The sequence below is a fragment of the Euprymna scolopes genome, chromosome 18 (genome assembly GCF_053919585.1).
Source record: "Euprymna scolopes isolate OS-2025 chromosome 18, ASM5391958v1, whole genome shotgun sequence".
NCBI classification, from domain to species: Eukaryota; Metazoa; Mollusca; class Cephalopoda; order Sepiida; family Sepiolidae; genus Euprymna; species Euprymna scolopes.
The window spans coordinates 96,687,700-96,705,060 of NC_136499.1; the positions used below are offsets into that span (position 1 = coordinate 96,687,700).

At 32.7% G+C, this 17,361-nt stretch overlaps 1 protein-coding gene across 1 annotated transcript in view; it reads left to right on the forward strand.

Annotated features, from left to right (window-relative positions):
• Positions 1 to 17,361, forward strand: part of LOC145297697 (integral membrane protein GPR180-like) — a 52,230-nt gene that overhangs the window by 28,580 nt on the left and 6,289 nt on the right. The window contains exons 3-7 of the mRNA XM_080143896.1: positions 1,898 to 2,107; positions 9,541 to 9,721; positions 11,296 to 11,345; positions 12,697 to 12,848; positions 15,746 to 15,937. Of these exons, the coding sequence (XP_080000022.1) occupies positions 1,898 to 2,107; positions 9,541 to 9,721; positions 11,296 to 11,345; positions 12,697 to 12,848; positions 15,746 to 15,937 (785 nt within the window). The remainder of the gene's footprint in view (positions 1 to 1,897; positions 2,108 to 9,540; positions 9,722 to 11,295; positions 11,346 to 12,696; positions 12,849 to 15,745; positions 15,938 to 17,361) is intronic.

The window sequence follows — 17,361 nt, forward strand, 5'->3', positions numbered from 1 at the left end:
AATCCAACATTGATTCAGGGAGTTTCTTTTTTTTGTCTTTTCGATTTGAAGTTAAATTGAGGTGAACACTATGATACTTCAATTAAAAGTCAAATATGAACAGGTAAAATTCTAGAGGAATAAAAAGCAAATCAAATGAGGTATAAGTTGTTTAAACAGTTTCATTCAATTTAGCTTAATTTGCAGTTTTTGAAAAAATGACAAATGCAGACTTTCTTTTTGATGCCACTGTATTATATATACATATATATATATATATATATATATATGTGTGTGTGTGTTAGATTGGTGTAAAAATAATGTTTTTTAACATGAACAACAAAAAACATTATTTTTGCACCAACCTAATATATGTGTTTGTATATTTGTATGTACAAGATTCACTTCTAAACTAATTAACTAATTATTATAAATTTTGAAACACAATTGCTAGGTGTGAAGTGTCCAATTGTGGACTATATTTAGTTTTATGCAAAAAGAATAAAAAAGGAGTCAAAGCAATTGTCTGTATTTTTGAGATGAGGTGTTTTCATTGATTGAGATTGTCGGACTGACTTCCTCATCTTGGTTGTTATCATCACAACGTTTCAGCCGTTTTGCCCTCCGGCCTTCATCAGGTGTTTTGTATCGAATAATAAAGGGTTGTGTTCGAGACTCCTAACAAACGGTTCCCCAATTCGATACAAAACACCTGATGAAGGCTGGAGGGCAAAACGGCCGAAACGTTGTGACGATAACAACCAAGATGAGGAGTCAAAGCCTTTGTGAAAACTCCAATTTTTTTTTAAATTTTAACAATGGGTGTTAGGCATTAATTAATCGCTACTCTCCAAATTTCAGTTTCTTTGGATTGTTTTAAACATTTTTTAGGAATCCTGATATAGACACAATCTCCCATTTAAAAATATTTCAGATTTGCATTGAATGTTATTCATAGTCATTGACACCAATTAAACAAGATTCTTTGAATTTCAATTTTTTTCTGAGGCTCCTTAAGCTTAAGCATTAAATTTCAGACATTTCTTTTTTTTTAATTAAAATCATGTAATGAATTTTGATTAAAATTGGAATAACTGACTCAAGGTTTAGTAGCAGTATATCTTGATTTTAATCATTATAAAGAAAATAAATGGGTGATCAGAGAATTCATTTTACCTGTCCGGTCAGGTAATGCTAAAACTCAATATACCAGAAAGAGCAATGAAGAAAACAAGAAAAATTGATGATAGAAAATAAAAATTTATTAAATTACAATATTCATTAATCCATCAACAATTCAAACAAGGAATTATAATAAAGAAAAATTCTTAACCCATGAATTTTCAAAGATAGGTTCTTTTCATTAGAGAGTAAACATCAGTATCCTTGATAACCATAAATTTGAAAATATATACAAAAAAAAACTTTGAAGTAAAAAGCATTTTTATTAGAATTAAATAGAAAAAAATAATGAAAGTAAAAAATTGAATAATCAGTTAATTAATCAATCAATAAATAAATAAATTAATAAAATTGTACCTGTAAGGTTCAAAAGGGAAAATCTGGAATCCAAAGTCTGTATGGATTATATTGAAATCCGAAAAGTCAGTTAAATTTGAACATTTCAAATAATCACTGAAGTTGTACTACTCAAGATCCAAACGAAAGAAACTGCAATCCAAGATATGAATAGATTATAGTAAAATCCAAAAAGTCAATTATATTTGAAAATATATCAAATATTCAGTTATACTCTATAAGGTTTAAAATGGAAAGAGAATCCTGTAAAAAAAAAAAAAAAAAAGGCATACAATCGTGTCAAGACTTTTGCAAAAATATCTTCTCCTAAATTTCATTATTATTTCTATGCATTGTTTAATTTTTTTAATTTATTTTTGCTTATTGCCTCCCTTGCCAGATGAACTGACCAACACGACTGGCAATCACACGGTTGCTCATTTCCACTACCCTCGTATCTGGCACATCATCTACGCTGATGCATTCACCTGTGACCCCACTCGACCTCTACTTCCAAAAGAACAACCCAATTTCATTCACTATGAAATTCACTTGTTGAATCCAGACTCCCTAAATGCACCCACTGTTCATTTTAGTGATGAGGAATCGGGTAAGTTATCTTCTCTCTCTCTCTCTCTCTCTCTCTCTCTCTCTCTCTCTTCTTTCCCTCTCTCTTCTTTCCCTCTCTCTTCTTTCCCTCTCTCTTCTTTCCCTCTCTCTTCTTTCCCTCTCTCTTCTTTCTCTCTCTTTTCTTTCCCTCTCTTTTTTCTCCTTTTCTTTCCCTCTCTTTTTTCTCCTTTTCTTTCCCTCTCTTTTTTCTCCTTTTCTTTCCCTCTCTTTTTTCTCCTTTTCTTTCCCTCTCTTTTTTCTCCTTTTCTTTCCCTCTCTTTTTTCTCCTTTTCTTTCCCTCTCTTTTTTCTCCTTTTCTTTCCCTCTCTTTTTTCTCCTTTTCTTTCCCTCTCTTTTTTCTCCTTTTCTTTCCCTCTCTTTTTTCTCCTTTTCTTTCGCTCTCTTTTTTCTCCTTTTCTTTCGCTCTCTTTTTTCTCCTTTTCTTTCGCTCTCTTTTTTCTCCTTTTCTTTCGCTCTCTTTCTTCTCCTTTTCTTTCGCTCTCTTTCTTCTCCTTTTCTTTCGCTCTCTTCTCCTTTTCTTTCGCTCTCTTTCTTCTCCTTTATTTTCTCTTTCTCTTGCTGCCTTCCCTCTCTTTTGCTTTTCTCTCCTCATCTGTTTCTTTTCTTTTTCTAATCTATGACATCTTAAATGTACAAAACTTCATTCTCTGCAATTACTGCATTTTGTTTTTGTAATCTCAAAAGGAAAACCGGCAAAACTTATCTTCGCTAATGTACTATAATTCATACCAACAAATTTCAGCTTTGATGTTTTCTCTCCACTGTCAAACAAACAACTCTCTGTCCAATTCATCCCTCTTAAAACAAATATTCCTCTTGTATGCAAATGAATGCCACACATATGAAAAAAATGCTGCTGCAAACACAAATTTTTTAAAGTCTTTTTCTTTCTGCAATACCCATACCTGACATGCCAAACGGATGCGCTGCCACTTTAGTGAGTAGTTTCTATTACACTTTCCACATGTTTGTGTTTACACAATAACAATGCACCTATTCACAGTACCCTGAGCATCCATGTCACAGTTATGACACTACACTGCCCCGAACACGCATACATGTACCTTACCATTCAAAAGTCATCTTTCCAAACTATTTCTACCTTTTTTATACTGCCAACCCTGTTTCAAACCTTATTTGTTGCTCAAGTTCCCTACTCCCATATTAAAAATTTGATGCTTAAAAAACTTTATGAAAATAATTCTATTCAGCATTAAATAATCTGAAACCGGTTGATAGAAAAAGACAAAAACAACGACAGTTTCAAAAAAGGACGTGGCTATACTGAAACAACTTCTCTACTCTATCTTGTTCTATATGACATTTTGAGCTTGGGGTGGGAAAAGAAATATCATCAAAAAGGACTCCTTTTGAATGCATCAAGAGTGTTATAATGACTGAGCTAAGATTTGGTGAGGAGAGAATCAAACATGAGATTATTTTAAATATTAAATTGAAGGGGAAGAACTAGTCGGCCATTTTTAGTCAGGATTGGATAGTGATTTCTTCCACTTCCATCTTGTTCACTCTCTTTTTTCTGGAATTTTAGCGAAAATGGAGATGTTTGCTGACAGTGTCTAGACTGTTGGGGGCAATCCCTGGCACTTGTTCATAACTCCCACCCTCATGAAAAAACGAAAATAAAGAAAAATCTTTATGATGTACTTAACCATGATAGAAAGAAAATACCAAATAATCAAGTAGTTTTATTTTCATTTTTATTGCATGTTCACCCCAAACAAGACACAGTGGACATATTTAAGACCAAATCTACAGAGACTCACTAAGTAGAGAGTTGAGCAGTGACATGTCTGTTCACATTATACTTGAACTTCTGCATGGTAGTACGGTCAGGGAAGCAGGGAACTGGAAGGGAATTCCAAAGTCTAGCAGTTTTGAAGAGGAAACTATTAGAGTAGAAGGCTTTCTGGCATCTAAGGATCTTTACAGTGTAAGGGTGGAACTTTGCTGCTTGTTGGGTTAGTCAGGAGTACTTACATTGAAAGGGTACACGTGCTTCCAGTTTGTCAGAGCACATTCCATTAAAATACTTGTAAAACAGGCACTGGAATGCAACATTTCAGCAATGGGACAGAGGTTGGAGTATGGTTGATAGTGCAGGACCTATTATGTTGGAAACTCATTTTTGGACCCTGTTTAAGAGTGAGAGACTAGTGACACCAGATACACCAGCACAGATGTGGTAACAATACTTCATACATGGATGAATAATTGCTTTGTAGAAATATAGAATGCTCTCAGTTGTGGGTAATTTTCTAGCATGGTAGAGAGAACCCACCTTCTTCACAGCAATCTTAGCAATGTCGTTAATGTATTTGTTCCAACTTGTGTTGCTTGTGAATGTTAGACTGAGAAGTTTAAATGAAGAATTTTCAGGTAGTGTATTATTAGTCATGTCAATCAGTGTTTGAGGTTTCTTGCAATTGTTAAAAGAAAGAAACTAAGTCTTGGCAGCATTCAATGTTACCATCCATTTATAGCCCCATTCCACTACAGGCTGGAGGTTTTTCTCTAAGGTTACAACCTTTACCTTAAGTATGTGTTTATTTGTTTTCCCCTTATGGCTGTTATAGAGCGTAGTGTCATCAGCTATAAAGGAAAACAATTAAGCAAACATGAGTTTTTCTAAGGATCCCCTCCTTTCCATGTTAAAAATGGTTTATTTAAATCTCGAAAAATTTGAATAGTTTGGAATTATTTCCCTTGGCCTGCAAAAGCGATTGCAAATTGTTATTTAGCCATAAAATTTGATTAAAAAAATTTTTTATTATTATTTTAGTAAAACTACTGGATCGACTTGCATGATTTTTGGTATACAAAATGCATCATATTAAGCAATTATTTATTAAAACTTGATTTTTTTTTTTTTTTTTTTTTTTTTAAATGCACCAATTTGGAGTATTTAGTTATTCTTGGAAACATCAGGTTTCTTATATATCAATTAAGAATGTCTTTGTATTTCTTATCATTATGAATTGTGAGTCCAGGCATGAATGTATGTCTAGAATTTGTATTATTTTGATTCAACAGACTACTGTTCTCGTCTTGAGTGTGATTTTCACAACGTTTTAGTCGATATAACCTCCGACCTTCTTCAGGTGTATCTTGTTGAACTCAGGGAAATTGAGACAGAATCTCGAGCAGAACTCTTTATTTACTTCACAGGGGTAGGTGTACTCTTGCTCCGTCAGCCATAACTGGATAGAGGTCCTAAGTAATTCACAATGTATTTTTCGGTCGCCCACACTGAGGATTGAACCTTCAGGAGAATATCACTTGGAAAAATCAATTGTAAAAAGTGATATTTTCCTGAAGGTTTAATTTTATTTTTGCAGTGTATACAAATAAGATTATTATTTTATTTATTTTTTTTTTTTTTTAGAAATTTAATTTATTTGTTAACTGTATCTATCTGGTGTTACCTGGAAGCTTTTTTTACTTTCATTTCTGCATCACTATTCTTTATTTTATCTTATTTTATTCATCAAGTTGTTAAAAAACAGAATTTTGAAATTTGTATCGACACTGAAGAGTTTCACTTTGCTACAGGTCTTTGTGAACAATTCTAGTGTGAACTTTCTTAACCTATTGTAGTGCGGGCGATGCTAAAAATATAATTGCGGATTACTTAAGATTACTACCTATTCATGGCTGATGGCACTAGAGCATGTTACTTCCGTGAATTAAATAAATTCCCAAGTTTGACAAAAAAATCCCCAAGGCACACCTGAAGAAGGTTGAAGGTTGAATCAGTTGAAACATTGTGCAAATAACACTCAAGATGAAAGCAGTAGTGCAAATAAATTCAGAAATAGGATTTTGAAAGTTTTTTTGTCATCCTCTGCCAGTAGGTGTAGGTGAAACCTTGACAAATTGAAAGCTCTTGATTAGCCATTGCCGACAGCAAATCAGTTTCCACCTCAATCACTTTCAGTGTGGCATATGGACGACTATCTCTTCTCTCTGCATCTAAAGACCAAAGTAGATTCATTGTGATAGGTGACATATCCTGCAAGTTCTAGTCATCTCCTCCTCACAATCACCGACACACAAGACCAGGTTCCATGCATTGATTTGTTTGTAGGAAAACTTTTTCAGATGTTATAAACTGCTTGCAGCGTTAAGTCCCTTTCTATGTGCCACGATTCCAAGCCACATAGAAGGATTATCTTTTTGCATGCCTTGAGGACTTTTGCTTTGGTTTCCCTTCTGATTGGAGACTTCCAAACTTTCTCTGACGAATAAAGAATAAAGCGCATTTCATGACTGTGTAATCTTTACATTCATTACATTAAAGCAACTGGCCCTGACGGCATCCCAATTATAGTGTTAAAAAAGCTTCAACCAGAACTTTCCCCCCATACTTACGAAACTGTTTAAGTGTTGCCTTAAGGAGAAGTGCTTTCCGACTCCCTGGAAAACCTCATCAGTTTGCCCTGTATTTAAGAATTCAGGTGATAAGTCATCTCCCTCTCAGTACAGACCAATAAGTCTCCTGTGTGTTATGAGTAAGTTGCTGGAATCCATATTATATAGAGAAATAGTCAACCACCTCAGCAGAAACAACCTTCTTAGTGACACACAATATGGTTTCCGTTCTGCAAGATCTACCGCAGATGTGCTGACGGTTATATCTCACAGGATTAGTGAATCTCTTGACAAAGGCTTCCTTTCTAGGGCAATTGCTCTTGAGACATAAAAGGCCTTCGACAAGGTATGGCATAAGGGTCTACTTCACAAGATTTCCAGCTATGGTATAACTGGAAATGTTTTCTCAATCATTAAATCATTTCTCTCCGATAGGCTCATAAGAGTAGTGGTTGATGGACAAAAATCAGAGGCCTACAGTATTAATGCTGGAGTCCCTCAAGGGTCAATCCTGGGCCCAACCCTCTTCCTGATCTACATCAATGACCACCCTAAACACATACTTAAATCATTCGTTGACATCTATGCTGATGACACGACCATCTACGGCAACACATCAAAGGCTGTAAATGACAAAGTTCTCTCTGATTCTCTCTCCTCTGATCTCGAGCGCGTGGTTCAGTGGGGGAAGATGTGGTTGGTTACCTTTAATGCATCTAAAACCAAACTCCTATCTTTACATCATCAACGCTCTGATCCCCATCTGGCATCAATTGAAATGGATGGCTCTCGTCTAGGAGAAGCCCCGTGTTTTGACAAGCTTCTGGGTTTGACCTTTACTCCTGATCTGAAATGGAACACGTACATCAAGTCTGTTGCCAAGGTCGCTGCAAAGATGGTGGGATCCTTCTACCGCTCCAGAAGATATCTCACTACTGATGCAATTCTCTATCTATATAAAAGCCAAGTACATTCAAGGATGGAATACTGCTGCCATATCTGGGCAGGAGCTGCTAAAAACAGCCTATCCTGCCTTGACAGAGTACAAAATAGACTTCGTGGCTTAGTGGGGGATGCCCTTTTCTCTACCCTGCAACCTCTCTCCCACAGAAGAGACGTTGCGAGCCTATCCTTGTTTTATCGTTATTTCCATGGTAGGTGCTCGTCTGAACTCCCCCTCGCCAATCTTTCAGAAAAACACCCGTCTAGCTAAATCCACTGTAAAAAATTTCCCCCACTCTTTATCTGTGCCTAAATCAAAACGTAGATTCCATGAACAAAGCTTCTTTCTTAGAACTGACGCCTGTGGAACTCTGTTCCATCTGCCTGCTTCCCACCTGACTATAACTTGGATGTCTTCAAGTCCAACATTAACAAATTCCTAATGAAACGCCTCCTTAAGTAAACACTTCATCAAATCTCCACACTAACGTACTGTACTTGCAATAACCCTTATCCCTGAGTGGCTTCCGGGCCTTGGTAAGTGGTGATCACCGTGTAAAAAAAAAAAAAAAAAAAAAAAAAAAGTGTCAAGTGTATCCAGATATATGAACATATATTGCGGTAATAATCAACTAACGTACTTAACTTTCAATGTGTCTGCTACTGGAAGCGGTGACAAGACAAATCAGTTTCTTCATTTTTTTCTCATGTCTATATCTTTCCTGTGCATATACTCCTTTTTTATTTCTTTTTTTTCCGATCTTTCTTTTTTTTATTATTTATATTTTTCAGTCTTATTTTGATTAAGAATTATTGAAATTAGTTTGTTTTTTGTTTAAAGAATTTGGAAAACATTTTTTGTGACCTCTCTTTTCTTTTCTTTTTTTTTTTCTTTTTTAAAGAATTATTGAAAACGCTTAAAAATTTTAATTAAGAATTATTGAAAATAGCTTAATTGTTAATGTATATTTTTCAATAATATCCTTTTCTTATATTTTATTTCAATAAATTGCTTCACAATAGAAATACTGAAGAACAATAAAAGTGAAGGAAGTGAAGGAAACCTTCTCACCACTTCCGATAGCAGACATACCGGGAGTTAGGAAGTATGTTAGCTGACTAGAACCCATTTTGCTATATATCCAATTTTCTTGAGAGTTGAATGTAATTATTATGATATTGTTTTGATTATCAAATTATTAATTCAATCAAATTGTTAAAAAAACTAAAATTTTGTTTGTAATATTGTTTTAATTTGTTTATAAAATTATTAGATGTAAATAATTTCCAAAACGTTCAATGTTTAATAGTTGGGGATTTGCTAAGAATTTTAGAGACAGTTTAAATGCTTCTTTCAAATTTTAATGGGTCATAAAGTTTGTTTTTTTTGCTATTATTTTTAAACTATTAACAAAAAAATTAAAATGGCTGACTTGTTTACTAAAAAAATAAAAATGCATTTGTAATTAAAATTTGGATGCTTATATAGCATCGGGCACAAGAGAAAATCACTTTCCAAGTAAAAACCTTTTGATATACTTGCATATTATGCAAAAATAAGTCTCTTCACCAAAAATTTGAAAAAATCATTGAGGAGAATTTTAATCAAAAATAAAAATCAATTTTTGTATTTTGCCGATTTCCATGCATTATTATTTGGTTAAATGATAGACTGAGTTATCTTCCCCTGCTTTACAGAATTTCTGCTCTTATCAATGACGCATCAGCAAAATAAAGAAGACTGATTTTTATTTTTAATTAAAAGTCTATTCAACAATTTTTTCCCCAAGTTTTGGTGTAGATACCTATTTTTGTTTTATACATAAAGATATCTAAGACTTTTCCTGTTAATTTATTTGGAACTGTGGTTTTCATCTGTGCACAAACTATATTAGCACCGAAATTTGCTTTTATGTAGAATTTTACAAAAGTTTATGCGTTCGCATTTCAAATAAATGTTTGATTAATAGTAACTAAAATCTCTGTAAGTTACATAGAGGTGAAAAGCACAGGCATCCCAAGAAATGATCATGATTTTATTAATATAGAAACTTTTTTTTTTTTTTTTTTTTTTTTTTTCAGGTTTGCTTGGCTTCTACCAACTGTTAACGCTGTGTTATTTTGTGACCGGTTGTGTGTTATGGCCTCGCCTCTGGCAGACTATCACTAAAGGCGGACCCATGCAATTGGTCATCCAACTTCTGACCGCATCAACTTCATTTCAAGCTTTTGGATCCTTTCTTATGATGGTTCATCTTCGCAGGTTTGCAAACAAAATTTTCTTTCTATTAACATTTTTTTTTTTTTTTTGTTTTGGTCTTTTTTACTTGAATTTATTTTTTAAATGAATTTGTTTTTTAGTGTATTTATTTTTTATTTATTTATTTTTATTTATATATTTTATTGTATTGTTTGTTATGGATTAGTCACTATTTATTTTAGATTTTTTTTATTGATTTTAGATTTTTTTTATTGATTTAGTTTTTTCTTTTAGTTAGTTTTATTGATTTTATTTTATTAATTTTTATTTGCTCGGACATTACAAGATTACTTAATTGTGTTTTTTTATTGCATTTTTTCATCTAATACTGATACACAGTTGTTTTGTCTGACTCAAAATCCATACAAGTACCACATAATGAAGGCTGTTTTAATGTTAGTGTTGCTGAGTGTTGAATCAAATTGATACTTATTGGCATATGGACTACAACTGCCGTCTGGTCGATAGGAAAACTCTTGCTTGAATGACTCTTGATCATGGGAAGAGTCTGTCAGACATGTGTATTCAGTGTGACCATGTATGGAAGTGAAACCTGGCCAGTAACAGTAAAAGAAATATGCTACATGGAATTAAATATGTGAATGATATGGGCCTTGACAGGTGGTGACTCCCATGTAAATAAAAATTTTTTAAAAATCCACTCATGGAATAGCAACTGATGAGAACTTCAAGAATGAACTCGCTCATCTAAATATAATAGAGCATTTCAACCATTTTATTAACCAATTCTCTGGCTCGTGATTTCAATTTCTTTAGTTCTAGCTCAATTGGTCAGTCAGCTGGGCAGTGATTACTAAATTCAATAATGAGGAAATATGTCCAGGCTAACAGGGTTGCTAGGCATCGCCAAGGCAAAAATGTGGCATATTTCTGTCAAAATTCATATCTCTTTATCCCTTTTCCCCTTCCTCTCCCCAAACACCTCTTTCCCTTCCACTCAGCCCATTCCTCTCTAGTTGGATATGCACACATATACACACAGAAAATTATCCTTTATCTAATAAATTCCTCACGGAATCAAGCAACATCTTATTTCCAAACTAGTACATAATAATACTGAAAAAAAAAAAACGTTCCTCATCCTCTGATGAAACCTGACTCCATTGATCCTCAGAGAATGAATATTTTTTTTTTCAAATTTTAATTGTTATTCTTCCACGCTGATCAAGAATACGGTAGAATCCCGGGATATGGCATAAAAATTAGTAACAAAATACAGTATAGTATATATAATACGCAAGTATATAATCAAATAACATTATAAATAACACCGTAAAGCAGGGCAAATACCATAATCAGGGTTCGGAAAAAGATATTTCACATCGTAACCTGAAAACCCGTATCCTAAGGCTACTGTATCCCCAGGTTCTACTGTATACTAATTTTGTGGATGTTTATTTTGAAGTTTTGACTTTTAGCTGGAGACACACACACACACACACACACACACACACACACACGCACAACTGTCCTTTATATAATAGATGTCCAGATTTATTTATGTAGAGAATCCTATATTGATATTCCTCAAAATTGTTTTTCTTTTCTTCTTTCAGTTATTCCAAAGACGGTTTCGGTTTTCCATTCTGTGAACTTCTTGCTGAATGTGAGCATTTCTATTTGGCTTTAAAAAAAATTCTTTGGTTCTTTATATAAAGTTGAACACGAGTGAAAATCAGATTTCACGTAAAAACTTTTTGATAAATTTGCGTATCGTGTATAAAAATGAGTATCCTCACCAAAAAAAAAAAGGAGGAAAAATTATCAAGTAAAATTTTAATAAAAAAATATAAATATCAGTTCTCATACTTTGCCGATTCACCATGTATTATTAATTGCTTACATGACAGACTGATTTATCTCCTCTTTCTGTATGAGTATTTTTGCTCTTATCAATGGCGGATCGGCAAAATATGATACCATGCAGCCTTGGGCCATCAACTTTGATGTGGGATACGCTTTGGAACGTTTAAAATAACTGTAGACAGATAATATGATAGTGCAAGTAAGTTTCACTACAGCCATGATCATTTTTTTTTTATTTTTTTTTTTTAATATTTTGTCATCAATTATGCTTCGCAGCCATACAAAAGTACAAATCTGGTGTATATCAGAGGCAGAATTTTTAAATGCATCCATGCATCTCCATAAGAAGAGACTCTGTCAGTTTGTCAATTAAATTTATAGTTTATGTTTACCTTCAGCAACCTCACAACTACCATATTGTCCTTTAATCCTCGTATTCCATGAGCAATGTCTCTGACAAAGGGGGAAGGATTGCTGTTTTCTGGGTTGGAATCTATTTATCTAACATTCATCGTTGGCTATGTTTTGATTTTGAAGTAGTATTTTTTAAATTTTTATTTATTTATTTTTTAGTTCCTTACATCAAGAGACTTCATGCTTTGTCTGGAGTGATTTCCATATAAAAAGTTTAAAATCACAGCATAAATAGACACATTCTATGAATATCCATTCTTTTCTTTTCATTTTTGACATTTGTATAAATTGGTGATCCAACGCATTTTAGGTGAAAACATTACATACTTATGTATCATATCAAAATTAGTATAAGTTCCAAAAATTATGAAAAATGATCGTGTAAAAAAATAATTACAAGTAAAAATAAAATTTATTGAATTATCAAGTTTTATTGCATGTATAATGTGAAAGAGTTGTGCGGCCAATTCAATATGACAAACTGACTTATCTCCCTTGACTTTAATTAAGGGTCTGACATTTTTTTGAAACCAACGCATTTCAGAACGTAATTGTAGATGATTTTTTTTTATTAAAAATACATCTAGCATATCTTTTACTGGATCATTGTTCATAATTTTTGTAGTTTATACTGATTTCAACATTACACAAGTACGTAATGTTTTCATCTGAAACTAATTTATACAAACACTTTGTTTCTTATAAATTGAAACATTCTTTTTCTGTTTCTTTTTCAGTTTTTGATGTCATCTCTCAATTCACCATGTTGTATATGCTCCTGTGCCTCTCCCTCGGCTGGACGTTAACTAGTCCATACAAATCCTCTCCCATCGAGACCATCAAGAAGAAACCAGCTGCCAAAGTCATTGGGATTTTATGTATACTACAGGTATGTCGCACAAAATAAATGATTGCAATTCCCTTTCGATTGGATTCCAAATGTTCAAATTTTTTTTTTATTGACAAATATAGGAATAAATAATAAAGAAACCAAGTCTGTTTTATTGTTTTGTTGAAATATGTGACGAGCACTGCTTCAATAAGATGCCTGAGAGTTATGTATATTGTTTTGATTACATTAGTTTGAATTATTTATATTTCTTTGTTGGCTTATTTAGTTGACATTTTAATGAGACCTTGGGTTTGTTTTACTATCCACTGAGATAAAAAAAAAGTAGTCAAATAATCAAATAACAAATGTTACCAAAAGCAAGATAAGTTACTCTTCTACCTAGCTGGATAGGTTTTTAGCGTTTATACTTAATGCAAAATGTTTATTCGGTTCGAAAAACAAGTACAGTCAAGCAGTATACAAGCACAAGGAAAAATGACTGCAATGTATTTGTTAGATGGCCATTTTTTTTTTCTTGTGCTTATTTACTGTTCTTATTTTGAGTTATTTTCACAACATTTTGGTTGATGTAATGTCCGATCTTCTTCAGGTGTATCTTATCTGCAAGGACCCATAGTATAGTGGATAGAGTTCTTGGTGAAATTCAGTTGTAAAAGTTACATTCCTGGAGATTGCATACGACCCAAAAATACAATTGCGAATTACTTAGGATTTCTACCCAATCATGGCTGACGAAACGAGAGCATGCTACTCCCGTGAATTAAATAAAGGGTTCCGTCTGTGCAGATTCTCAAGTTCAACAAGATGCACCTGAAGAAGGTCGGGGTTTACATCAACCAAAATGTTGTACAAATAACACTCAAGATGAGAACAGTAGTTTAATGAATCCAAATAATATGAATAGCGTGATGTTGTTGCTCACACAAAACCCGGGTAATGTCGAGTATCCTTACTATCTATAAATAATTAAAAAAAAAAAAAAAAAAAAAATTCCACACATTCCAATCCAAATGAAACCTAAATATAGCAATCATTTTGGTGTTTTCAGATAACTGATGACAGGTGATGTAGCCAAACTACACGAGACATCATGGTGCGACATAATTTCTCATGTAAGCGTTTACAATGAGATTGATGAGTTTCTCCATCTAATGTGCTGCAACCAGAATCATGTTTTCTTTTGGGGGGGGGGGTCCATTTGAGCATTTTGTCACGTCTGTACTCTCTCACAGGAGTACAGACATGTGTTGCATGCTTCCTCTTTCACAACAATGGTCGATAGATCATAAAACAAAACAAGTTTTGGTACTTTTTTATATTGAACTACACATGAAATATCGTAGTCAAAAATAACAGGGAAACTTATGAATATATTTATTAGAAAATATTTGTGTACACCAACAATTACGGAAAATAAGCGAGTAGAATTTTAATAAATAATATAATGAATTTACTATTTGATGACAGCTTAAAGTAGTTTGCTTGAAGCATTGTTTAATGTGTATATAAAAGAAATTTAAATTTATGTTAATGAATTATGCGTCTGAAACAAATAAATTAATTTCCAATTTTTGTAAACCTGCTTCATCTATAATAAAACCACATTTGAAAGTCGAACATATGTCTGATGAAAGGAAGACATCCCGAAATATAGCATCACGGATACACAACCTGACCGTCTGACGCAAGTAATAACATTCTATATGTAAAATATTGCATTTAAAAAAAAGTATATGTATACATGTATGCTTATACATGTATACATTAATTCGATCAATAAAAGTGAAACTGCATAGCTGCTTTCACCATTATATCTTAAGTTGCGTTACACCTTTGCATTGTTCTGCCTTCTATAAACTTTAATTTCTTATTATTTGAACTCCGAACCACAAGATCGCATAGTATCTTTATATCAGAAGAAGGGAGATAATCTTCTGTGATGCACTGGTTTGACATGAATGTCATTCGGAGTGTGTTAACTTTGAATAATAAATTAATTTTACTTTTTATTAAAACTCTACTCGATAATTTTTCAGTAATTTTTGGTGTACACTAATATTCTCTATCTGATATACAAATCATTTTTATACAATCATAATAAAATTCACTTTCTAGAATTCTATGTCTACTGTAAGTTCCAATTTACTTGCCTCCTCACAAGAACAGTGTTAAACCCAAGGTCGTTTTTTAATATGAAGAAAATCCAGCTCCCCAAAATGGGAACTCTGTATTGAGACAAAAATAAAAATTGCCTCAGTTTAGAAGGATTCGTCCTTCATTGATCAAAGACAGAAAAGTTTAATTTTAGTATCAGAACAGACACTACCCTTTTCGGTTCTTGTCTAGAATTCACCCTATATTAAAAAACCAAAAATAAAGAAAAATCTGCATGATGTATGTACCTGTGATGAAACGAAAACATCATCTTCCAAAAATCATGTAAATTGATCAAGTAGTTTTATTTTTTTAATAAGAAAATCAAATTTTATGAGTATCCACGGAATGGCTGCCATTTTGATATTTCAAAAAACAAAGGAAAGATAACTCTGCAAAGATTCCATAGTTACTAGATTCCTGTTGCAATACTGACAAATTTACCATTAATCACTTAAAAATGATTTTCTTTATAAAAATAAAACTACTTAGTCAGTTTACAAGACTTTTGGAATATGATATTTGCGTTTCATCATGGCTACATGCATCATACAGATTTTCTTTACTTTTTAATATAGAAATAATTCTGGACAAGAAACCACTTTTCTTCTAACATAAGTTGTTCAATTATTAGCAGTTTTGCATTTAGGATTTTCATCCTGAACCCTGGCAGACGTTTTGTTTTAAAGAAAGAGTTCTCTCCCTTTTCGCATTCGTTTTTCTTTCTAAGTTGTTTTAAGTTCTGTTTAATTTTGTTGTTTTCTCCCTCCCTTTTTCAGTCTATCCTTTTTTTATGGGAACAATACCAAGACAAAGAGCATAGAATGTACTATGCTCACCGAACGTACGCTGGCTTAGCATTAGTTGGTCTTCGCATTCTCATGGCAGGCGTGTTTGCTTGGAATCTTCGAAAAACGGTCAATGCAGAAAGAAGTGCTTTAAAAAGAGAATTCTATATCACTTTTACAAAGGTAAATCAACTTTTTTCTCTACTGGTTTATTATATTTAAAATTTTTAAAACCAAATAGAAATGCTTACATTCAGCAAGAAGTTCTCAGAATGGGAAACCAAAACCGTCTTTGGAATAAAACATTTTTCTTTTTCAAATAGACATTCTTACTGTTCTGAAGATTTTTATACAAATTTATTAGTCAAAAAAACATAATTGAAGAAAATACCCCCCCCCCCCAATAACTAATAAAAATGTAAATTAAACATATTTTAATTTTTTGCACTTTTTTTAAAATTAAATCATGCAGGTTATTTTCCTTGTAGCATATTTTTAACAGAATTATTTCCCTTGTTCTTTATTGCCATTCTGAAGATTTTCACACAATTTTATTAGACAATTGGGAAAAATATCTTCCTCTCTCTCTCTTAATCTTCTATCCATACATATAATAAAATAAAGTTTATTTTTCCCCTCTAACTTGAGACATCATAGAACTATGAACAAGTGCTACATGTAATTCAAATATGATCACAATTTCTGCCAATAACTGATGCATGTTTCCAGAAATTAACAGTCACTTTTATTCCATTTCATAACTTCGACCATCCTGACTTTCACAAATCATTCATACTTAGAGGAAGTTGTGTGGCTGACTCCAATCCCATAATGGAATATTAGAATACTATTGTCAAACATTAAACAAACATAGTGGCTCTTACTGCTCCATTCAGTAAATCGCCTTCGCTTACAAAAGAACTATACTTCTATAATTACAATGATTCATGCTTTAAAAAAAATTATTCTCATAAAATATTAAAAATAAACGAACACTATTGAAAATATAATTCTAGTAACATGCATAAAAAATGCAGAAAACATGTTTTATTTATATTTTTATTAAAATGTAAATAAAACATGTTTTTTGCATTTTTTTTGTTTTGTTTTAACTTGAGGATGGGAGTTATTTCTCTTGTAGCATATCTGGAACAGAATTATTCCCTTTGTTCTTCTTCAAATATTTTTCTCATAAAATTTATACACAAAGTTGTCGACAAACAAAATCAGAAATCCGTAATACTAAAGAAATTCTGAAAAACAATGCATTATCGAAATGTTATAAAATGGTAAAATTTATTTGCTCTTAAGATTTTGAATTATGATTTTTTGTTATTTTCCTTGCTTTATTTTTTCTCCCTTTCTCTCTTTTGTCTCTTCCTTTTTCTCCTACTCTCTCTCTCTTCCTCCTTACCTCTTTTTCTTTCTCCCTCTTTTTCCTTGTCTCTCTGTAGGGAAATCGTAAATAACCAGGATGGTGTGTGTGTGCTTTGTTTGGTTCGATTGCTTGACAAAAAAAGTGTTGAATCGCAATTGCTTTTATACTTAATGATGACGTGAGTAACGCAAACTCTCACCGTGTTTATGTATGAAACCCCGCCGGTACG